The 25,619-nt window shown below is 37.9% G+C and overlaps 1 protein-coding gene across 1 annotated transcript in view; it reads right to left on the bottom strand.

Moving 5' to 3' along the window:
* TRHR (thyrotropin releasing hormone receptor) overlaps positions 1-22,991 on the bottom strand; it is a 36,122-nt gene extending 13,131 nt beyond the window's left edge. The window contains exons 1-2 of the mRNA XM_017529010.2: positions 22,693-22,991; positions 21,253-22,129 (exon numbers count right to left, since the gene is read on the bottom strand). Of these exons, the coding sequence (XP_017384499.1) occupies positions 21,253-22,041 (789 nt within the window). The 5' untranslated portion in view covers positions 22,042-22,129; positions 22,693-22,991. The remainder of the gene's footprint in view (positions 1-21,252; positions 22,130-22,692) is intronic.
* Positions 22,992-25,619: the final 2,628 nt, after the last annotated feature.

Below are 25,619 nucleotides of genomic sequence, written 5' to 3'. Positions count from 1 at the left end.
GAAAACAAAATGTCATTTTGAGTTCTTTTGTGAGCCATGCTAGAAAAATGCTACAGTTGATCTGCCATGGGCTGGGTTTGCTATTTATCCTTTTCTAAATATTCTCTCTTCTAGGTAAATTACTGGTAAATAGCTAAGACTGTGGAAAAGTCAGCCCTAATATAGCTCGCTTTAATTTTCTTAACTTTGCTCTCTAGGGTATGTTTACTTTTCCTGGTTATTTTTTCATTTGGAACTAGTTTTTAGGAATTCTAATTGGGCACCTTGGCTGGCTCTGAGCTGCTAGCTGTAATACTTCTCTGAAGACACTGATCTTTCCCAAGGGAGATATTTCACGGCCTCTTCTCTCCCTCGTGCTTCTCTGGCTATACACCTGGTAAAGGTGACATTGTAAACAGAGACACAGATAAGTGATTCCTCAGCTGCTTACCCAGTAGGGGATGGGTAATCAAAGAGAATATTTTAAAATGTAGAATGCAAATGATGGAGAAGGAGAGAGATGATGGTGATCCTTAAATAGAAGTAAAATTCTCAGAGCTGCCAGATTTTTAAGAGGGCATTTAGTTGTCTTGCTTCTAAAAATCTTGGACAAATTCCCTCATCATAGAGCTGGGAGCACCTGGGAGGCATCAGACTCCTTCTCCACCTGTGTCTCTCCCAAGGGAGACAGCCTGTACTATGCTCAGGCCTGGAGTTACAGAGTTAATTTTCTAGCTATCCTAAAAGAACTCACAGAGTTAGCCAAAAGGTAGGCGCATTATCTTTCCTTCAGCAAACCATACATTCAGCGTTTTCCACTAATTTTAGTTTTCTGATGAACTAAATATGATACTCAAAATCAGAAGCCTTGGTTTTAAATCTCAGTTTTACAAACCAGTGCCACTAAAAGATTTTTTAGCCTTGATATCTGCATTTAATGTGTGAAAATAGATGCATGAGGATTCATTACAAGGAGAACATGAAAACACATTATAACGTGTACTATACCTTTCTAATATAAGGGGCTGTTATACTCTTGATCTTGTCTTGAAATCTGCATCCTTGGTAAGAGGTGCCAGCTTTATCACTCCGTGTTAACCTAGCACACTGAATGGAGTTTCTTTGCTCTTACCTGCTTCTTCACTGCTTGGCTAGAAACATAATTTGAGCCTACAAACCATGCTGGCCTTGGCAATGAGTTCTCAGCATTCAACACAGATTATTATTGCATCACAGTCTCTTTTGGATGGTACAGTCAGGATTGATTTTGTAGTATTAGCATAGTGATGAAGGGAACACGCTATGGAAGTAGACCTAGCTGGACTTTAAATCTAGTTCTGCCACTTGCTATCTGTGTGGCATTGGACAAGATATTTCACCCTTGTAAGCCTCAGAATATATGTCTGTGAAGTACAAAGAGGTATGAAGAATAAATGAGGTAGTTTAGGTAATGCTCCAGCATAGGGTATGGTTCTCAATAAAAGACAGCTAATTTTCAATAATTTAAGTGGGTACGATTTACCATCACTGGGGAAATGTGTAGGATTTAACCAAATGACAGATGAAGACTTTGACAATAGTATAATAATAATATCTTACTGAACACGTTATATTTTAAACATAGAACCAGGGACTTTATTGAATTGTTTAATTTTTATGGTATTTATGAGGCAGGCATTCTATTCTTTATATTGTATGAATGAAGAGAAACAGATTCCTAGGTGTTAATAATTCTGGAGAGAGGTAGATACTAATCCTTCTTCAAGTTACTTTCCCTCGTGTCTCCCTGTTTATTTGTTTGTGTTAATAGTCACAATCTGAAAGGATCCTGTTCCTTCATTGGCTCACTTATGCATTGTCTCTCATTCTTCCCTAGAATGATGACTCCTTGAGGGTTGCCACTCCTCTACCTGCAAGGGGCAACATGAGGCTCTGGCACTTAGTAGGTGCAATAAACATTCAGAAAAAGAAAGAATACATGAATGAAAAAAAATAGTTCATTAATGCTAGTCTAAGTCATTCTGCCTCTGTGGATTTCTATGTTGCCATTTTACATTTCCATTCCTAATCATGAATGTCAGTATGATATCATGTCTGGTCTCTTTCCTGGTTAAGAGGCAGGATATGTATTGCATATTTTTGTCCTAACTTCTAAAACAAATTTGGCATCAAAAACACTTGCATTTAAAAATTAGAATCAATATGTAAAGATTCCTTCTCAGAAAAGGACATGATTGATAAATCAGAATGCAATTACAGTGAAGAAAATGTTTTCAGGAAACAGTCATTCTGTAGAAATAAAGAATTATTGGCTATATTGTTAGGAAGAACTTAGGAAAAATAAAGAGCTAAGGGAATGCTAACTCAATTTGATTTATGCCAAGTTCACTTCCTATTACTGAATATTGATCGACACTATGTTAATATTTAACAACCTAAAATGGGATTTGCCTCCAAAGGATATGAAGCTGACTTTAGCAGGTTTTCTTGCTCTGTCCTATCTGTCAGCTGTCACATTCAATCTTTTGTGGCTCCTCCTTTACTCACTAAGTTGTTGAAGGCTATTTCTCATGATGCCACTCTGCATCTATAGATTATAAATTGGTATCTTTAGGGTCTATTGAAATAAGCAGGTTCCAACATAACACAGAAAGCATTTTCTTTAGGAGATACAGAGTTAAAATGAAAGCAGGAGATGCACTAGCTGCTAGTTTAGGCTGCCTATGATAAACTTGACCTTTCTTGCATTTGGCAATTTTGTGGAATGCAAGCATATTTATTTAATGTGTATTTATAATTTACTTATTGAGCAATTATCATATATCAGTACATGTACTAAGTGTATAATTATTTTCACAAATAAATTCTTAAGTAGGAATGGTTCAGAAGTCATCAAGCTTTTACTGTATAGGGCTAGATAGTAAATATTTTAGCCTTGTGGGCCATACAATCTTTGTCACACTATTCAACTCTGCCAATGTAGTGAGAAAGCAGCCATGGTCAACAAATAAGGGAACAGGCATGGCTTTTTAAGATCTACTAAAAATTTAATTAGGAAAACAAGCAGTAGAACTGCTTTTGCCCCATGATCTCAGTTTGCCAGCGAGTAGAGTAGTTGAACACTTTTAATACAACAGACAAATGCATATAATCTGTTTCAAACTACTGTTCATATTTATGCCTAATTATTTTTCAAATTCTTCATCTATTATCAACATAGCCCATGAGTAATATAAACCATACTATGCTGGCTCTTAGCTTGTGAACCAAAGTTTTGATTTAGAATTTTCTTTCTTTTATGACAGAATCATAATTTGCATTCTCTCTCTACCAAACACCTAAAACAATCATGGTAACATTATACTTTTAATAATCTTGAGAGCTCTTTTCCAGAAGATATGTACTGTTGTGCATGGCTAAATCAAAAAGTAGTGTAGAAACCCATGAAGGAACCTCTTGGAGAAGATGCATGTACAAATTGATGGTAGTTGGCCCTCCAGGCCCAAAGCAAGCCAGTCTCTTGGATTTTGTATCGGACTTAATTTACCAATATAAAAGACTCTGCTTTTTTATGGTAGCCCCTCTGGCTATCCTGGCTCCAGCACTCACCAGTTGGTAGGTGTTGGGCCCATTACGGTTTGTGAGTTTCAGTTTTTTCTTCAGTTAAAATGGTGACAGAAATTTTCATGTGTCTCACAGAGTTGCTGTGTGGATAAATGTGACAAGTGCTTATGCCAGAGCTGGGACCATGGCAAATTTGAGAAAAGTGAAAGCTATTTTTGAAACTAATAATAGAAAACACCCATTATTTACTATGCACCAGGTTCTGTTCTAAGTATTTCACACATATTAGCTCATTTAATCTCCACAATAACACTGCAAAGAAGATACTATCATCTTTATTTTACAAATGAAGAAACTCATATACCACTTACATATGGTGAAGTGAGATGTGAACCAGGCAAAAGAGTCTCTTGTCCAATCTGTCCCTGTAAAGGTAACTATTTCTTATTCCCCGGGTGAAAAAGACTGCATAGAGATTGCCATACTTTCTCTTACAAAAATGGAGAGAGCTAAGACCTATTTGGATAAAGGAACACCTATCACAAACTTCTCTTAATTACTGACCTATCAAAAGATCCTTATTCAACCACTGTAATGTTGTAGCTTTGAATTAGAATGTCGTTGCAGTTTTGAATTAAAATGTAGAATGCATTTTCTTTTAGAATAATATAATTAAATAGTATTGCTAATGCTATATTTCCTGTACATAGAAACCAAATGACTTAGGTAGGCCAGTCTGGTATCTTAACATAGCATCGATGGGAAAAACTCAGGCTTTGATGTATAAGTTTCAGGTATTGATATATAAATGACATTCACTAGTGCCTGAATATAGCGTCAATACAACAACATACTCTGAAAATGCGCTATTTATTTAATATCACTGACTGTCCTATTTAAAATTAGACACCTCTCATTTCAGCATTTCATTATTTCCCTCATTCACTTGATTTTTCTCCACAGTCTGACAGGTCGCAATGTGATATAATATGGGCATTCGTTTTTTATTCCCTGTTTCCCCTTAAAAAGAAAGCTCCATACAAGAGGGATGTTTGTCATATTTGTTCATGGCTGTGTTCCCAAGGCCTAAAAGAGTGCCTGAGATTCAGAAATGTATAAGTATTCAACTTATTTTTGTGGAATGAATGAATGAATTTAATTGTCACACATATGTGATGATGCTCACTTTTTTCTGGGTGGATATAGCCTTTATCTCTGCACCTCATTTCTGAGATGCTCATACCGTGGGCAAGTGCGTAAAGAATCAGAGAAAAGTGTTGCCATCAGAGACTTTGGATTAGATTCTGGGATTAGACTTTTTGCTCTTCATTTTTTGAATGTGTGACCATGAGCTTAATATCACTAAATCTTATACCCCTTATCTTTAAAAATCACAGGATAAATTATACTTATGTCACAGGTACAAATGAGATGACGTGTGAAAATCCCCCATGCCTGGCACATACTAATAGCTCAATAATATTACCTATTACAAAGGTTAATTTATAATGGACACATATGCAAATGGGACAGATTGTTTTCTGGATTATGTTGTTAGAAGGATAATCAGACAAATATATTTGATCTGTTGCATTAAACATATTTATCCAAAAGATGGGGTATCCCTATATTGCTCAGGCTTCTCTTGAACTCCTGAGCTCAAGTGATCCATCTCAGCTTTCCAAGTAGCTGGGATTACAGGCATGAGCCCTGGTACCCAGTTACCAAATGAGATATTAACTGAAGAATTTAAGCTAGAATATTTAAACAGTGATTCTTGAACTGGAATGGGGAGGTTTTGAGGAGGATTACAAAAATCACTTAGGGGAATTTTCGAAACTCCCCATGCTCTCTGGAGAGTCTGTAATGTTGCCTTATCTTTAGAATTTGTCTTGGGATATACCTCTACTACTGACGGGAAAATGTCGTGTTCTTCAGGGGTTTTGTGTGAAATAAATGTTGACAACAACAAATTTGCAATGTATAAATTTGCAATGTATTATATCTTAATATAATATAATATATTATATATCTTAATATAATATATTAAGATATAATACATTCAAATCTTCATAATGACTGTAAACATGGCAATAAATACAAAATATTGGCTAGTTAGTATACGAGGAAATCACTACTCATTCCAAAGGCTTTTGTGCATAGCATTTCCCCTCGCAGTACTACATAACAGTTTACCAAGATGTTTTACTTCTGAACACAGACATTTCTATTTCTCTTTGGGGAAAATGGTTTTGTGAATTTTGTCCTTGCTAATCATCATTTTTCAAGTTGTCTTTGTGGTAAATTTTTGGTGCTTTTAAGAATAGCTTATATTCCTCAGTGTTACTAAGCAGCTTGACTCTCTAGCATTGATTTTTGGAATTGTGTTAGGTCACTTTAGCTGAAGAAGAAAGATGATCTTACTGAATAAGTAGAATTCTGATTATAATAACTTTCCATTGTAACTCTTTCAAGATAGTGGGCAACCTGGCAGTGGGCTTACATTTAGGAATACATTTGCAAAAAATTATTTTACCTTTCTTAAAGGCTACCAAGACTCTATGAGCACTGAAAATTATTTGAGATGATAATTCATTTCATCACAGCCCAGAAGTTTCTGCTTTTTGACTAACAAGGCATATAAGAACATGAATTTTCTTTCTTCTGCTGCCTCAGCGTTCATGGTTTTTTTAAAAAATCAAGATTGCTTTCTCTGCCTGTGGTATATGCATGGGCATTTTTCTGATTTAAAACACGTTAATGATAGGAACAATGAGCCTGATGTGATTTAATAACCTTTCCCGATTGATTATCCTGAGGAAATGGATGGAGTCCAGGAAAAGCCAGCAACAGACACAGTTGTTTATTAGCTTAAGAGCCATGGTCAGTAACAGCAGTTTTCCTCCTGTCTCAGTTTGGGGTCTACATGGGATTTTGAGTGGTTGACACAGACTTCTTGAGTTGGGAGAGCTCCCTTAGGAACAACCAAACATTCTGCATGATGCTGAAGAGTGGTACATTGATAGAGAAAGCCTTTCTAGCTTTTGCCTTTAGTACTCTTGATGGTGTTGGTGAGGCACAAAAAAACCCCAGTATGCTTTCCCATGAACAGGAAGAGTCAAGCACCCTTGATCGATCCTGTTTATTAAGAGCATTGTACTTCACACTATCACATTCCTTTGATGTTAAGGCAGTAACAAAATAAAGTCAAGAACTGTGGGCAAAATGGAGTGTGTTGCTTGTGTCACAGGCTAAAATTGAATGGCTTCTAAGTGTGTTTATAGAATTCTTTAAAGTGGAAACAGCCACGTTATTTGAGGGGAAGAAACAAAAAATGGACTGTGAACATCAGAGAGACATATCATCAGGGAATGCTGATAAGGGGAAGACCTGGTTCAAGACTGTGAGGAGAGAGTTATTACTCATAAATTGGTCTTGTTCACATGTTTTTGAGTAAGGGATGTATTGAGGCACTTGGCTTCTATTGATTTAAAATTAGGACTTCGCAGAACTTTTTGGCAAATGATGAAATCCCTGACCTGTGTTATCATCCAATATGATCCAGTCTGGCCTTTAATTATAAGATCCTTGCCTCAGTGAAGCGGAATAGAGTGCTAAATGTGAAATCATACCTGTTGTGGGTGTATCACTGGCTGCAGCAGCAAAGGAAACAACCTTGAGGACCATGCCAGCTAGCTACTGGCTAATAAAATGGCTTGTCTAAATACGGTTTATTGGGAATGAGTCCCAGAACAGACCCACTGGAAAGTGTTTAGATGTCACAGAAAAATTCAAATCAGCTATAATTTACTACCACACCAGTTTCATTTTTTAAAGAAACATGAATGGAACTTAATCTGTTATCAGTCTACCCATCTCTACTACTCCCATTTCCCGCAATGAATAGCCATGCCTTTTCCCCTTGCCATTACCCTCATTCTCAATCAATGACTTTCCATTCTACCTCACTGAAAAAACAGAGACCAACTTGCTAAACTCATAACTTTCTTCCTCATTACTTAAAATTAATCTGCAACCACGATCATCCTTATCTCTTTTCTTTGCATCTCATTCATTTCTTCTTTAATTCATTCATTTATCTGTTTATTTGACAGTTATTTATTGGATATATCCATGTACCAGATACTGTGCTAGATGCTGCAGACGGATCAGTGAATTAGACAAAATCCTATCTGACAAGAAAAAGAAAGATGAGCCCTATCCTATTCCTTCTTACCTCCTGAGGAATCATGCTCCATCAATATCAAGTCTTGCTTGTGCATCTACAAAAATTCCTTCCACTCACTCTACTAGCTCTTTTTCATCAAAATTTAAACAGATGTAGATTTCTTCTATCTTAAGAAGTAAAGCAAAATAAAGCAAACAAATATACCTGCCTTGTTTCTCCATGTTATTACTGTTCTGTCTCATAATCAAGCTTGTTAAATCATTCACCAACACCATGCAATCTAATTTATTTTTCCAACATCTTATGGAAACTGCATTCACAAACTGGGTGCTTTTCAGTCCTTATCTTTACGTTTAAAAAAGGAGACGATTTCAATGGTGGTCAATGATAATTTCTGTAACTCTTTCTCCCTGTGTCCCTCCTCCCCCTCAGAATATTCCTTCTCTGTTTATTTCAAAGGCTCTTCATCTCATTCTCCCTAGAATTCTAGCTACTCAGAGGTTCTTCTCTATTTTATAAAATTTCCTCTAGTGATTACATCAACTCTGATGTCTTCAACAAACCATCTGTATACTAATTACTCCCAAAACTATATGTCCAGTCCATATGTTTCTTCTGAGCCTAAAATCTATATTTCTACTTGTACCCTGGTATTCTATAGCCACTTCAAGAGCAACATGGACAAAACTAAACCTGACATGCTTATCCTACTGAAATGTGTTTCTTCTCCACTATTGTCCACATTTACAGTATTCAATTAATAATAACAGTAGCTAACATTTGTTATTTCCATGTCCAGGCACTATGAGAAGTACTTTATATGAACTTTTGCACTCAATCCTAATAAATCCCTTGTGAGATAGGTACTCTTATTATCATTCTTTTTATAGATATGCAAATTGAGTCTCAAGGTTGTAAGTTAACTTGTTCACATCGCATGGTCTGCAGCCAACCCTGGCTGTGACTCCAAGGGGTAAAATTGGAATTCAGGCTCTTAACAGTCACACCACTTTCTCTCTCAATGATTCAAGTAAAGTCACGTTGACTCCTTTCTTTTCACTTTCTACATATATACACACACCAAATCTATTGATTCTATTCCAAATGTATCATTTTTTCCCTAGCCTCAATGCTATTTACGTTATCATGTTAGGCCTTTGCAGATTGATTCATATCTTACTCACATTGTTGCAGTCCTTTCCTAACTAATGGCCTTGACTTTGGTCCAATTATTTGGCCACATAGAAGACAGAGTGGTCTTCCTCAAGCTTAGCTCTGATCATAACACTCTTGGCCTTGTAATCCCCCAGTGTCTTTCCATAGCCTTTAGAAGCTCATCCAAATCCTTCATATATGAAGTAAAGGTCTTATTTCCTGATCTCTGTTTACCTCACTAGTGTCATCTTCTGTTGCCTAGACTTAAGGAGCTACTTGCCATTTTCTAGACTGATTGTGTTATTTCTAGATTTCTGGTCCTCAGCTGTGTAGTTCCTAGTATATAAACCATCTTACTTCCCTTCACCTACAAAATGTCTATGAATCCACAAGGCTCAGCTTTAAAGTCCTCATTTCCAGAAAGCCTTTCTTGTGCCCACCTCTTCCCAAGCCATGTAGATCAGGTGCCATTAATCTGTGTTTTCACTATGATAACATTTATTTCTTTATAACTTTATCAGTTTACTATTCTGTTTCCTCTATTAGACTGTGAACTTTTTTGTGAGAATAAGCTTTGTTTTAATCATTTTTGTATCCTAGTAGCTAATAAAGTTCATGACATTTAGTATGTTTTAAATTAGATCATAGGTGAGGAGACGCAAATATGTCCGAATCTATCTTTCACCATTTTCCTGTCCCATACAATATAACATGCTGGAAGGAACTGTAAAAATAGAATTATTATTTTGGAATTCAAAACCAGACCATGCTTAATTCCAGGATAGCACCTCTCCTGTGCACTGCAGTTGCTTTATACCAACATATTGATTCTATTGCTTTTACTTATTCAGACAGATTTCCAGCTAATTCCTAAAGAAATCCCTGGAGGTCTATACTAGCTCCTTATAATCTCTAGTTAAATATTTCTCCTGTAAATGTACTCTGGATCTGAGCCTATTCCTATTTTTCCTGGTAAAACAGAAAATCTACCAGTGAATTATTTTCTCCTACCCTTCCCTACTGAATTTTATGTGTGCATAATCTTTCAAATGTTTGTCAGGTAAAATTAGTCACAAAGCCAAGCTCCTATCAGAGGAAACATGGCAGGGTGTCAATTCTGCACATTGCTAGGGGCTTGAATCAGTTGACTATACAAAAATTATCTTTAAAAATTCATGGAGTGCTTTGCATTCACCCTGCCTCTGTCCTTTCTCCCTCTCACAATGGTGCCACCTCTCTCACTGAGCTACTTCCTTATTTTGTAAGCTAAGAGCTGCTGCCCACAGAAAATATTCTGTTTTCCCACAGTTATAAATCCTCATAAAACTCAAATAACAAAGGCCCAAAATGGAGAGGCATAGGATGCTTTACTTTCTTGCAGCTACTATGTAATTATGTTCAGAGCAATCTATCCAAGGGTTATAGCCAAAAGTCACCAGTGTTGTTTATGAAAGGTTGCAGTGTTTTCTTTTTTGAAATGTTATCTATTTTTATTTCAACTGAATATGGCTGTCAAGTGTTTCACATTATGCATCCTAATTCACGTGCATATGTATTTGGCCTTGTTTAATTCTCAGAGCTAATTTAGCTTTAAATTTATTCAAGTTCTTCTCATGTATTTCCATGCAGCTCTCAAGTGTTAACGTTTGACTCCAGTGGCAAGACCATGACTTCTAGTAGATAAATCCACTTATTCTTTTAACTGCATCTTCTCTTGCTCCATGACTCATTTTTCTTTCTTTAATATTCCTCCCAAGTGGGAGAATATACTAAAACATGTCTTTGGCCCTCTAGCCATGTCCAAGAGGAGAAAACAGGTCCTTTTATGTATAGCTAAGTTCTATCCCATTTTAGCCTAATTGTAAACATTCTTCTGTACCTCAGTTTTTGTCAGTCTGTTCTTCAGGCCTTAAATTCAACCCCCATCACGCCTTCTTTCCATAATTATAATGACTTACAAATCCACTTTACCTGATCCTGACCACTCACTTCCAATCCCCTATTTCCACCTCCTACATAAAACTCCTCCTCTTAATCTTTCTCCATTTAATATCTCTCCCTTACCGTTTCTTTCAATAATTCTACCATTTTCTGTTTCCTGAAAAACGTCTTTAGAGTCATATTTGATTCTTCCATTTTCTTTTCCTGTATACCCAGGCTTTACTAGTTTAATCATTTATCAATATGTCCCTAGGCACCATGGAGGCTCCATGAACACAAAAATAAATGTGATCACGTTTCTGCCATTGTGGGATGCACAATCAGCTAAAAGAAAGACACGGGGAGAAATGCCAGATGTAGGTGACAGGGGGATGGAGGCCGCAAACCACCTTGTCATGTATGTACCTATGCAACAATCCTGCATGATCTGCACATGTACCACATAACCTAAAGTACAATTTAAAAAAAAGAAAGAGGCATTTGAACAAATGATTAACAGCAAAATAGTGAGCTGTACAGATGAAAGCACAAAGTATTGCAAAGGCAAGGGAGAAACACCAAACCCTGCCAGTGGTGGTCAGGAAAGCCTGCTCCAAGAGGTGACCTACCACAGGAAGGATAGAAAGAAACAGATCAAATAATCAGCTACCGAATGCTCAAGACTGGAGGAGCCTGCATGCTCCCTGGCAGGCATGAGCGAGTGTAACAGTAAAGGAAACTGCCTGTATGAGGGTATGTTGGGAGACAGAGGGCCCGATGAATTTGGGAAAGTAAAGCAGGGAGCAAATCATAAATGTCCTAGTATGCCAAGATAGTGACTTGGGATTTTAACATATAGGAAATGGGAAGATTGAAGGATTTCAGGCAGCACAGTGATGGTATCAAGTTTGCATTTTAGATGATTCTAGCAGTACCCTGGGAGAAGAACTGGAAGTGGGCAATCAAGAGGCAAGGTGGGGGTGGGGGGATGCGATGGCCAATGGCTGTAATTCTAGCATGTCGGGAAGGCAAGATAAAGGGATCCCTTGAGCCCAGGAGTTTCAGCCAGCCTGGGCAACATAGTGAGACATCATGTTTATACAAAAATGAACGAAATTAGCCAGGCATGGTGGCATATGCCTGTAGTCTGAGCTATTCATGAGGCTGACGGGGGAAGATTGTTTGAGCCCGGGAAGTTGAGGCTGAAGTGAGCTGAGATCAAGCCACTGTACCCCAGTCTGAGTGACAGAACAAGAGTGTCTCAAAGGAAAAAAAAAGGCAGGGGATTGGTAGGAGTTTTCTGCACATGTGGCAAGGCAGGAGATGGATATCAGCCTCCTTGCCTACAATGGGACTGGAACTGTGGTCGTAAAAATAGAAGTGAGTTACTGGATGTGGGAAAAATTTCAAAGGAAAGAACTCCATGTATAATGACATGAGGATAGTAAGGAATTTTGAAATAGCCATTTAAGAAATAAAAAGAAGAAATTGATTATGGTTCTGCATATGGATAGACAGAAATCCCTGAGGGCTCATTTGGAATGGAAACTCCAAGGGTGAGGAAGCTGCTGTCTGTAGAATGTGATATTCTCTGGCATTGCTCAATTGCATGAAGAGAAAACTGAGAAGGTAGGTGTTGATGGTGATCTTGGGCTTGGTTTTTCTGGCCTCATTGACTATTTCTGCTGGTTGGAAGGTCCTGTATTTCACGTTGGCATGGTGAATGCCTATTTATCCTTCAAGTGTTGAGAGTGACTCGTATTCCATTGGGGGCTTGCTCTTCAACCTTACACACAATAAGCACCACTTTCTTGTCACTTCTATATGCTGCACAGCTTAACCTTGTGTTTTAATGTCAATCTTTCATATTTTACTGAATGTTCCAGAAGAGAGTAACCACTATTTGTTCTTTAGACAGCTCCTGGCTTAACATTGGTGCTCAATAAATGTTTATTGAATTGAAGAGATAAGGGATGAACGAAGACAGAAAAGTGATGAAAGGGTCATATTTTGACGGGTGTTGAAAGCCCTCAGAGAAGATTGGATATATTTTCTTTTTACAGAAGATGATGTGTGCAAACTGTTTAAGGAAAATTAGTCACATAGCGGTTCTTACATGGATTCCTTCTCATCTTTATACCTCTGTTCATTTTGTTTCCCTTCCCTGGGCTGTCATTTCTCTGCCTCTTTATGCCTTCTATCCAAGGTAGCTCTCTTATTGTGGTGGGAATTTGAAGGTTCATGGGAAAGCCAACAGGTTGTTGTACAATGAAGTGAATTATTATCTGAGTGTGCCGTGTTTCCAAATCAACCTGTTCTGTTAGGAGGGGGAAATCTTCCTAAAACATCTTCTTCACTAATATAATCACCATCATACTGTCTAGTTGCACTTTTGTTATTTGGGAAATTCAAAAAGGATTTAATAAAATACAAGGATATTTTAATTAAAATCAGAGAAGGATATGTCACATGGAAAATAAAACTTTTCAGGGAGCAAAACAGAGTATTGGACTTGACTGAGGCCCTAAGTCTGTATGAATGTATTATTTTACACTTTCATTTACTACATTTGTAAAATTGCATACCATATATACATATATATGTGTGTGTGTATATATATATATAACAGAAAAACTCAGAAGTGTGCTGATAAATATTTAACAATCATCTATCCCCAGAAAAGAGGGGACCCTGCTTGTCATATTTGCTGATTTTGTAGAGTAAGTAATTCAGCCATGACCAATTTTAATGAACTAGTGTGATGGCACTGAATGTGGAGTTAGGGAGTGAGACTAATCACCTGCTCTTGCAAAACCTGCACTCCTTGGCAGCTACACACCACTGAGTGTGTACATTTTTGAGAACTTATTTTATGACAAATGCAGTGCTAAGAGTATCAGAAATACAAAGCGCTATTCTTAGGGATGTTAGTGAGGGTAAAAATACATGCCAACAATTATAAGGACCAAGAATTACTAAACTACAGGTGTATGCAAAGTACTGTGGAAACACAGCATGAACACCTAACATAGCAGTTAAGAATGTAGCTATATAAATCTACCTGGGAAATTCTATGAAAGCTTGATGGGATGGCTGGGCATCATTTGATTTATGACTTGAAAGATAATTGGGAGTTTGCCAGTTGAAGGGTGTTCCAGCTGAGAGAATGCAGGAAGTTCAGAGAACTACAAATAATTCAGAATTGCTGGAGCGTAATGTGTAAGTTGGGAGAGCCACATGAGAGGAAGTCAGAAACAGGAACGGGACAAGCTCTTATTTGTTATGCTGAGGAGTTAAAACTCCAGGCCTCAGGGGACTGTAAAAATTATGCTGATAGTATCTCTCTGTGTTAGAGAGATCCCTTAGTGAGCAATGTGCAGAATGATTTCAGGGAGAGTGCCATGGGAGCCAGAGAGGCTGGTAAGGTGTGAACTGAAATAGGGCAGTGAGAGGCGGTGAACCAGGGCAGCAGCAATGTGAGTGGAGAAGTGGGTCAGCAGGAGAATAATGAGCTGGAACCACTAGAACTTGGCTATTGCTTAGCTATGGGAAGCGGGGGATAACAGGAGGAAAAGGCACTTAGAAGGACTCCCAGGTTTCTGGTTTGGGAATCTAACATAGGAAAGAAACAAAGAGGTAGATGTTGATAAGGCAAAATGTGTTTTGGTTTAGACATATTGGATTTGATGTAATTAGGTGATGTCCAAAAGGCAATTCTATGTATGGGTCAGGAAATGTCTTTTATAAAGCTATACATTGAAGACTCAAGTGGGAGTTGTAAGCACAGGCATAGAAGAAAGTATGTAGAACGACAAGGGACAGGATGGGGAGGAGAGGCGAGAGTTAGGCATAGCTGAACCACAATCTGGCTCAGACTTCCTTCTCTAGACACTTCCCTTCCATAGTCCGCTTCAACAATACCACATTATTCTCTCCCTGATTATTCTCCGCCCAGTCCTCTCCCATCTGTTTCTCCCTTTCTACTGAAGTTTCTTTCTTTTCTCTCTGACTTTAGTGCTGCTTGTAGACATTCGTCCCATCTTTATAGATCCAGTTTAAACACTATATACTCCAAAAGCCTTCCTCCATTTCCTTATCCTCTCACAGATGCCATGTTCTCCATCATAGAATGTAGTGGGATGCTCAGAATTATTTGTGTATATGGCCAATATTAAGCTCCTTGAAGATAAAGAGTTTGTCTTTATATATCCCTGTAGCCTTTACATCTAGGGTAGTACTAGGGGCTTTTTGGATGTGAATGAGTGCTTAATTAAATTAGGAAACATATTGAATAAGAATGACCTACTGCAAAATTTTGCTTAACACTGACCCAGCTTGAGCATTGTAACTTTTGCTTTTTCTGCAAATCATTTAAAAAAACTTAAATGAGGCTAAGAACAGTTACTGATCAGCCTTCACCTGTCTGAAACTTGGGGTGCCTGTGTACATTTTGAAGAATTCATGAGAGGCTATATAAAGAAGTATAAAGTAGTTTGTCATCTTCAAGGTTAGCTGATATCATGTTTCTTGTGTGACCAGATTGAATTCTATAGGAGCATAGGTCTTTCTTTTTTGTAGGCATATGGAAAAATTTATTTTTCTCTGCCAGTGAAATTATGGCTCAATTATTCATAAATACACATTGTTTATTCCTAATTTTATATTTGCATAAAAGCTGCAAATATCAAATTAGGAATAAACAATGTGTATTTAAACCAAGGCACACAAAACATACAACTTTTGGGGGTAATTAGCTAATTTATAGGATAGGTATAAAATTTTTTCTTGTACAAGATGTGAATCAGAAAATAGAAGGCTATTCTTTAATAAAAATAAAATGGCACACTTAGCTGTGAACTGTCACAAAATTATACATTTTTCTCCTGAACTTAGAGATATACACTACTAAGTATATAGTTGATCTCAGACACTTGGAATAAATAAAACAATTAAAAATGAAAGACGAGCTGGGTGCAGCACTGTGCACCTGCAGTCCCAGCTACCTGGGAGACTGAAGCAGGAGGATTGCTTGAACCAAGGAGGAAGAGGTTGCAGTGAGCTATGATTGGCACCACTGCACTCCAACCTGCATGGCAGAGCAAGGCCTCCATCTCTAAAAAAAATTTGAAAAATGAAAAAAGAAAAAAATAAAATGAAAGATGAGCCTGTAGCCTCATTACTCTTGGGAAACCTCTAATCTAGGCCTAATGCTGAAGAGTTTAATATCATTAATTTGCCCTGTGTGGTTAATCATTGATTAAGCTACCTGGGAAGAAGAATGAGCCTGTTGAGTAAAGGTTCTCTTAGATGCAGGTGGAGCTGGAAGTTGCTTACATTTACAGTTTATGAGATTTTATGCTCCCAAATGCCATCCCTACTGCCTGACATTCCAACATTGTGCCTCCTTTCCTTTGTGTGTTAAAGGTTTTACATAACCTCTCATGAATTTTTCAAAACGCAAACTAATACCCCAAGTTCCAGACAGGTGAAGGCTAGTCAGTAACTATGTTCTTAGTCTCCTCTACTCTTTTTTTGAGGTGGAATTTTGCTCTTGTTGCCCAGGCTGGAGTGCAACGGTGCGATCTCAGCTCACTGCAACCTCCTTCTCACGGGTTCAAGTGATTTTCCTGCCTCAGCCTCCCGAGTAGCTGGGATTACAGGTGCCCGCCACCACATCCCGCTAATTTTTTGTATTTTTAGTAGAGACGGGCTTTCACCATGTTGCCCAGGCTGGCCTTGAACTCCTGACCTCAGATGATCCACTCACCTCCTCCCAGTGCTGGGATTACAGACATGAGCCAGCCATCACACCCAGCCTACTTTTTATTTTATTTTATTTTATATGAGTTTGGGGGAAAGCAAAAGTTCTAAAGCTAGAGCTGGGTCAACATTAAGTAAAAATTTGCAGTAGGGCTGTGCAATATCATCTCCAATTTAATTAAACATTCATTCACACCCTAAAACTTGTATTCTTTAAAAAGTAAATAGGTTGGGCGTGATGGCTCATGCCTGTAATCCTAGGACTTTGGGAGACCGAGGTGGGCAAATCATGAAGTCAGGAAATTGAGACCATCCTGGCCAACATGGTGAAACCCTGTCTCTACCAAAAATACAAAAATTAGCTGGGTGTCGTGGCACGTGCCTGTAATCCCAGCTACTCAGCAGGCTGAGGCAAGAGAAACCCTTGAACCTGGGAGGCAGAGGTTGCAGTGAGCCGAGATTGCATGACTGCACTCTAGCCTGGTGACAGAGGGAGACTCCATCTAAAAATATATATATATATATATTTATATATTTCATAGATATATTTTATATATATATCTATGAAATAACAAATAAAAATGAAAGTTGTTTTTGTTTCTTGGGCTACCAATATTTCTTCTAGATGTTCAATAGTTTGACAGAGACTAAGACTGTCTGATATTTTTAACGTTTGATGAGTCAAGTGAATTCCATAGTAAAAATTTTGCCATTATTCTTAGAGCTTCTATTAAGACTATGTTGCATGGTTTCTCTATTAGTGATTCTGTAAGAATTAAGAACAAATTATTAGAGTGACTCCATTGAAAATAAAACTGGTAGCCTGTTTTATAACTCTATAAAATATTCTTCATATCTCTGCATCCTCTAGAAAGCACATATTTGAATTAAATGTATTTATTGATATTACATTTTACTAAGATGTTCAGGTGTTTCTGTGCTTTCAGAATGCCAGAAATTCAATCAATTACATAGAAATATACAGTCAATGATAGAGATATTTTATCTACATAATGTTAAACACCTGAATTGACTGAACTGAGGAACTCTTTAGGCATTGTGTAGATAGAGCTGAAATGTCACAAATATGATAATTTAAACCATGCCTCTTTTGTACTAAAACAACCAACATAAAAGCAATATATTTAGTCAATCAGATAATCCTTTGGGTTTACACAATTCCAAGCCATAAGTCTGAGTAATTTATCTTACTGAATTTACCCAACATTTAGATGGTTTCCTAAAATATAATTGAATCTCTGAATAAAAGAAGAAAAGATTCTGGGCTGGATTTTCTGCATAGAGACTATAAGTAAAAAACAAATAAGAAAGGAAAAAATTCCCATTTGTCCCTTATATATAAATGCCTTTTACTTCCTTTTCAAATGTAGCTCTTTTAGGCTATGCACATTTGAATTTAAGAACTTGGTTAGAAAGACCTGACCCAGATAAGTATTTATTAAAATGTAAATTAAACTTGCCTAAAAGAAAAAAATGCAGAGAAAATATTAAAATTAAAGTCCTTTGGCTGTAGAAGGTAGAGGTTTGAACCTTTCAAAGATTTAAGAAAGTAACTATTTTGGAAGAACAAAAAAGCAGGTCACTAATTTTATACAAAACTGGCTCTCCTTCCCCGTTCTCATTTCCCGTGATCAAGGGCACCACATTCTTCCAGACTCAGAATCCTCGTGCCATATTCAACTGTCCTTTCTTCATCTTTTCTAATATGTTCATATCACACCCTTTCTTTCTTTAAAACATTTTTTGGTTTACTCTTTAAACCATCCTGATAGAGAATCTTACTGCCTCATACCTGTATCACTACTAACAACTTCCAAAGTGGTCTTTCTGCCACCAGTCTCTTTCTCTTCAAATCTGCCTCCCCCAACGCTGTCAGATTTCTCATCCCTAAACACCATTTCATCATCGCTGCTCCCTGCTCATCACTCACATTCTTTACTACCTCTGCATTAAGCTCAAATTCCCTTCCTTGCCTGACTGTCTGGATCCTCTACAGCCTTCTGTGTCTCTCTTTCTTCCTTCACCCTCACACACTGCTATCAGTCCAGTCCTACTTTTTAACATTCCCCAAAATACGTCATTCATTTCAGACAACAAGTCACTCCATTCTGTAAGTCCCAATCTATGTGCCCCTTCTTGGCCCCTCTCCAAACCCATACCATTCTCATTCCAGTCACTGCATCTTGTCCTTTATGCGGAACACCATCCTTCTGGACTTTTACTTTTCGAGTTATCTTCATCTTTCCAGAACCATCTCAAATGCCACCTCCTCCGTGAAGACTTCTTTGACCCCTGTAGCCCAGTAACTTTCCTTCTTTGCTCTGAACTCCCATCCCATCTATAATCAGGATCGAATTACGAGACACATTACTTAAATACACCCCTACTGGCTTATATGTCACCCCATGTTTCTCAATTAGGGTGTTATGGGTATTCGTAACAAGGAACTTCATTCCTTATTCTTGGATGTCAACTGACAGTGGTGTTGATGTGACAACCCCAAATGCTCAGAATGTATTTCCAAATGCTCTAATTAATAATAAAAAAAAAAACTCCTTAAAGAAATTACTATGTCATATATACATTTGCTCAACAAGTAATCTTTGTTAAAGCAGTGAATGTATATTTTTAAGGAAATACCTGTAGTTCCCTTACGGTTGCCAATATATTTTTAAAAATTAGGAAGGAGCCTAGCTAACACTCAGTTGTTAATCATCACTGCACTTTAGGCATCTTTCATGAGGTATTTCACAGGACCTTACACTGATCCTAGATATTGCTATTTATCTCATTTCACAGATGACAAAACTAAGGCTCACAGAGTTCTGCTTATCCAAGAGTTTGAACGGAATCCTGGCATTAAGCCCAAGGTTGTTTGGAGCTAAACCTTTGGCTTTTTCTCCTATCATACAGCCTCTGTAAAGACAGCTTATCAGTAACAGCTTTGAAATAAGAGTGTGAACATGTAACATAATTAGCAAATTAAAGCATGTTATTAATGCTGATAGGTACTAATGACTGTAATGGAAAGAAAGGACATTAGACAAGACAAACAAGTTTTAAAAAATTATAACAGGAATGCAAATTGGCATCTAATAAATGGATTTAATCCCTGAACTTCCTTGCTGCAGACATTAACCTATGTTTGGTGTCTAATTGAGATGTACATATTCTTTACTTTCTTGTTATATTTGTCACCGTTTGTCTTGGAAGATAGTCAGTAGATCTCTCTAAATTTCCATTAATCAAGTTTTGGGTGATAAATGGCCAAATAAGCCTTGAATTAGGTAGCATTGTGAGATCCAAGGCTAAAGAAACCTGAGCTGACAATAGTTGCTTAGGTCTTTTCTTCTGTTGTCTAGTTAACTTTAATAAGAAATATTGCACAAACCAAGTATCACAGCACCATTTAAAATGCAGTATATATTTCCTTTAAGTTATGGCTCATTATTCATTTGATGCATATCTAAAACACTTACATTTTTTAGTAGTTTATTTCACTGTGTCCAGTTACAATGCATATATCAGCTAGAGTTTATGAAGTAATAGTGTGAATGATTCATATGTATACTTTTTAGAAAGTACACTCAGTTTCTAGCTATGTACACAGAAAGAACTATATTCTTTGTGAAAAATATGAGAAAATTCAACCCATTTAAAATAATCAGCATGTTGATTTTAAGTTTAGTTTTCTTTTTCAGCTATAAGAATAAGTATTTATCATCTATTTATTATGTTTAACAAATAAAGAAATTTAAAGCTAAGTTTATAAGTAACTTAGAACAATTGTACAAATACAGATAAATGTGTAAATGATATAAAACATTTTATTCCTATATAATTTTATTAATCACGTACTCTATATTGCAATAAAGTTTTGCACTTGTTCACTAGTAAAACCACTATTCAACTAATTATATGGGCATTGAGGTGATCTAAAAGCATAAAGGAATTTTTAGGTATGCTTATCAGGAAAAAACAGATTCAAAAAATTCAATCATTCTTTATGAAAAATTGAGCTTGATGTTGGCCTTTTTATTAGAACATTTCCTGAGCAAAGTGCATTTTCAGTTTCTGTATGCTAGGACACAGTGTAGGGAGCTGGAGGAGAGGGTGATAGAATCTTTCCCTACTAAGACTACGAAAAATAAGTCCAGGAACCTTCTCAGGTATATGGCTCCATTGTGAGTAACTGTAGAATGGCAAAGAAAGGTTCTTTCTTTTTTTTTTTTTTAACTAAACTGTTTTCAAACTATTTTGCCAAATCTTTGTTGTGCAATAGAATTTTTAAAGATAATTCTTTACCATGCAATAGAATTCTTCCTTACAGAAGCTAGAAATTGTCCAAATATTTTAATAATATTTCCAGAGAGGCACAAACATATTAAAGGTGAATTTCAAGAGTTTCTGTTTGTATTTCTTTGTATCTTAATAGCACCTGAACTGATACCTGCTGATGTGCTATCAAATTTTCCCTATCTATTTTTAGATCTTCAGTTGCTTTAGAGATGGATTTAATATGTTAGGCAGAAGCTTACACCGTGTAACATTTGCATGATTGTATTTTGGTTTCGCCATCAGCTAAACAGGGCAAAGTTGATCCCATCTCCAAGGAACTCTATCCCACATTTTCTCTGTTGACTTGGAGTTTCAGTTTTGCTTACCTGCTTCCTTGAAGATACTGTGCTGTTGAAACATCTGTTAGAGGTATTTAAATTCAAATTTGTGTTCTGATGGGTTGAGTCATTTTTCCATGTCTTAGAGTTTTCTTTAGGATCCGAAGGAATGGGATTTAAGAAAAGGATTCTAGCTATGAATCCATAGAGGACGGTAGCCAGGATCATTGGCACAACATAAAAGACACCAAAGTCCATTAGGTAAATAGGTGAGTAGTAATTCCTGGAGATCTTGTAACCACAAGATATCACAATAGTATCTTTGTAGGTGCTAATATTGAGATCCAGCAAGAAGAACCAGAGCATACAGTAAATAGATGTGAACGCCCAGACAAAGATGATAATCTTTTTGGCTCTGGAAAACGTGCAGAGAAACTGGGCTTTGATGGGGTGACAGATTGCTATGTACCTCTCAATGGTAAAGGCTGTTATTGAACAAGAGGATGCATTAATTCCCAAATACTGGAGGTAAGTTATGCAGAGGCATCCAACATAGCCATAGACCCAGGAACCATAGATACTGTCTGTTATATTGGGGAGGCCTGCAGCCACCAAGACCATGAGATCGGCTACTGCCAGGCTCACCAGGTAGCAGTTTGTGGGGGTTCTCATGTGCTTGGTTCTCATGACAACGAGGACTACCATGATGTTGCCCACAATCCCCAGGCCACAAATAATGAGCACCAGTAAGATGGTGACCACCTGGTATTCTAAGGCCACCACTGCTCGTGGCTGAAGCTGTGTTTGGTTCAGTTCAATGACTGTCTTGTTTTCCATCTTTCCTGGGTTAAAGTTTCTCAGAAACACTGACTTCTCAAAACATCTTCTTTCCAGTGCCCACCTTCATTGCAGCAGTTCCATCCCCCTGTGAAGGGTCATAGTACATATTTATTAACAGTGTTATTATTTCTGATCAAGTCCCAATCACAAGTAACTCTCACTTCCACTCCTTTCACTTGCCATTTTTCTATGAGAATAAGGCTCACATGTACTTCTTAAAACTTCTTTTATTGCATCTCTAGTGTAGAATGGAGTAACTGTTGTGATCAGCTTACATTAAGAGGGAGAAGTGTCCTCTTAACGGAGAAAAATGCTTAAGGAAAGAGAAACACCAAAAACTTCCTGTTTTGAAACAGTGCCCAATTGAAAAAAAAAAAAAAAAAAAAAAAACCTAAACACTATCTGCTAAATGAAAAATAATTACTAACAAATCTCCTAGATGCTTGGCAAAAGTATAATAAAGAAGAAAAAGATACCAGAGGAAAAAGCCAAGAGGCTCAATAATCAAGCGTGTTAAAATTTAGCTGTTGCCTCTTTTGCTCTCAGAGGGTAAGATCTGCCTTTGGTATAAAATAGCAAGCCTTTGAGATGACATTTTCCCATGCCCCCTGCCCCATATATCCAAGAGAGAACAGTTTCTTTTCTTACCTTATCCTGTGTAGCGCTGCCTGCTTTGCTGGGTAGATGAAGTAGTAATAGGTCCAAGTTTCTAATCTCGCAAAAAAGCTCGTCTACTCTATTTGACAGGGAGATCACTTAGCAGTGCTCAGTTTTTAAAACTGCAGTTTCTCCAAACCCTCACAGCCCTTTTCAACTAATGACAGACCATACAGCCGCAGCAGAAGCAGAAGCAGCAGCAGGAGCAGCAGCAGTGAGGCTGTCAAATCATAGATCGTCCCCTAATGAGAACATACTCGCTCGCTCTCTCTCTCACACACAGAGACACACACACGCGCATACATTCACACACACTCACAAATGCCAGTCAGTCCTCACTGATTCAGAGACTTCTGCTCTTGGAGGATTTACTGTTAAATGTGTTGATGATACAGTGTTTACTTTGGAAAGCTGAAATCATAAGCAAGGGGTCCAGAAGCAGCTGATCTTGTGGTTGCTTGATCGTCTAAGTTCTGCAGAAACTCTAGTACCTGAGCTGCTCTGAAACATATTTACACTCCTTGCTTGTTAGGACTTTGGGGGTAGCAAATCCTTGTCAGTCTAGACATGGCCCTTGAAGCTTGAAATACCTGTCTAAGCTGAAATCAACCTCTTTCTCTTTTATGAAAACCCTTACACTGTTTCTCAACTGAGTCAGTGCAATTGGCTTCCTCCTCTCCTATTTTGTGAATGGAAAATGAGTTAAAACTGATTTCAAACCTTTTCAGCTGCAATCTTCTGATGCTTATAACAATTATTTTTCAAAAGCCTCTTTGAGCTAAAAACATCAATTTAAACCTGCACAGAGTCTGTTAAGTTTGTTTTTGAACTCTTGTTTCTGGATGACTTTATAGAATCTCTCTATCAGCCCTGGGTGCTTTTCCCCTTCGCCCATCCTCTGGATTTCCAATCACATGAACCACCTGGCAATGTTGTGTCTCAGTTTATTTCTAGGTGGAAAATCATCAAGTAAAAATCTAGACTAGTGCCACTCTGATACCACAACTCTGAAATGAAAATGTATAGATATACCTTTTTAAGAAAAATATTCAGCTTTATTTCTCTGAAGTAGCCAGTGGGCAAATCTATACTTTTTTATGTTTTTTTCTTTAATTTTTTATTTTTTTTAAGATAGGATCTCACTCTGTCACCCAGACTGGAGTACAGTGGCATGATCACTGCTCATTGCAACCTCGAATTCCTGGGTTCAAGTGATCCTACCACCTCAAGCTCCCATGTAGCAGAGACTATAGGCACACACCACCACGCTCAGCTAATTTTTGTATTTTTTGAAGAGATGGGGTTTTCGGGTTTTGCCATTTTGCCCAAGTTGGTCTTGAACTTCTGGGCTCAAGTGACCCACCCACCTCAGTCTTCCAAAGTGCTGGGATTACAGGTTTGAGGCACTATGCCTGGTCTTAAATCTATATATATTTTTTAATGGAAGCTCAGAAAACATGTATTTTTTCTCAAGACACCAACTGAATACATCAAATGCTAATGCTTCTCCACTTTCATCTTATTAACTGACAATGAAAAACATCCTTAGCTAAATTTCCTGTAAGGTAACTGGTGGATTAGGAATAGACCTCTCTGCCAGGTGTGATGGCTCATGCCTGTGATCTCCCAGCACTTTGGCAGGCTGAGGCAGGTGGATCACCTGAGGTCAGGAATTTGAGACCAGCCTGGCCAACATGGGGAAACCCTGTCTCTACTGAAAATACAGAAATTAGCTGGGCATGGTGGTATGTGCCTGTAATCCTAGCTATTTGGGAGGCTAAGGCAAGAGAATCACTTGAATCTGGGAGGTGGAGGTTGCAGTGAGCTGAGATTGTGTCATTGCACTCCAGCTTGGGCAACAAGAGAGAAACTCTGTCTCAAAATAAAAACCAAAACAAAAACAAACCTCTAGAAGAAGTCAATGGAAGAGTTTATTTTGAGTAGACAGGACCGTAGGGATATCAAAAACATGCCCAAGGCCGTGTAACAATGAGATGAAGGTGAAGTTCTGGATTATTTTGAATGACTCTCACCTGTTGAACCACTGAGGAATCACTGAATTTCTACTTCCCAATTATTTGTAGTAACATATTAATGACCTGTGAGCCCACGGTCAGCCTTCAGTCATGTATAGTTTGGCCTGTCGGTAGGCCCTAGGGATTTAACACAGTTTATTATTTTTTACCTTTCAAAATTGAGAAACTGAATATCAAATTGGGATTGTTATCACAAGTATTTGAAAGGTCTGGCAGCCAAGGGCTTGCATTTCTTCACAGAAATAACCATTTGCAGCTGAGTGGCTGTTGGGGCCAGGAGTTTGTAGCGGTCCCTGGTGCAGGACGTGCATCCTGTTCCTCATGCCATACCACCTCCAGCTTCTCTCAGTCACGCATACTTGCCCTCTGCCACCATTTGAGTTCTGATCCCTGCATCACACCCAAGTTCTGAGAGAGACGGTGGAGGCCACCAGCCAAATGCACATTCTTTTACTCCAAGCAGGATTTTTGTCTGAATTTTAATTTTCTCCTCCACCTGGTTTAGCAGGCTGGACAATGGCTGTCCCCTGTGCCTTTCTCCCTGGCCTAGAGGACAGAGATTAGGCTGAAAACCTTGTTTCTTGTCTAGCCTTCTGCTTTTCAGGATGAAAAATGCTTTCTGAAGTGAAGGTGTTTTTCCCTACTGCACCCTACCCTCACCACTTCCAACTCAAAATTCCTCTCCAAAAGTCTTACTTTGTAAAGCCCATCTTCCCATCTTGTTTCCCTAAGCCCATCTTCCCATCTTGTTTCACTAAGCCCATCTTCCCATCTTGTTTCTGGCACTGCTGTGCAGAACAAACCACATCTCCATAAGGAAATGTTTTCTGACAGTCCCAGAAATGGCTCACACCCTCAGAGAAGGTGGGTCAGGTGGGGACT

Source organism: Cebus imitator, unplaced genomic scaffold (assembly GCF_001604975.1).
Source record: "Cebus imitator isolate Cc_AM_T3 unplaced genomic scaffold, Cebus_imitator-1.0 Scaffold56, whole genome shotgun sequence".
NCBI classification, from domain to species: Eukaryota; Metazoa; Chordata; class Mammalia; order Primates; family Cebidae; genus Cebus; species Cebus imitator.
The sequence above is the reverse complement of the archived record's forward strand: the minus strand, read 5'-3'. Positions and strand labels throughout refer to the sequence as shown.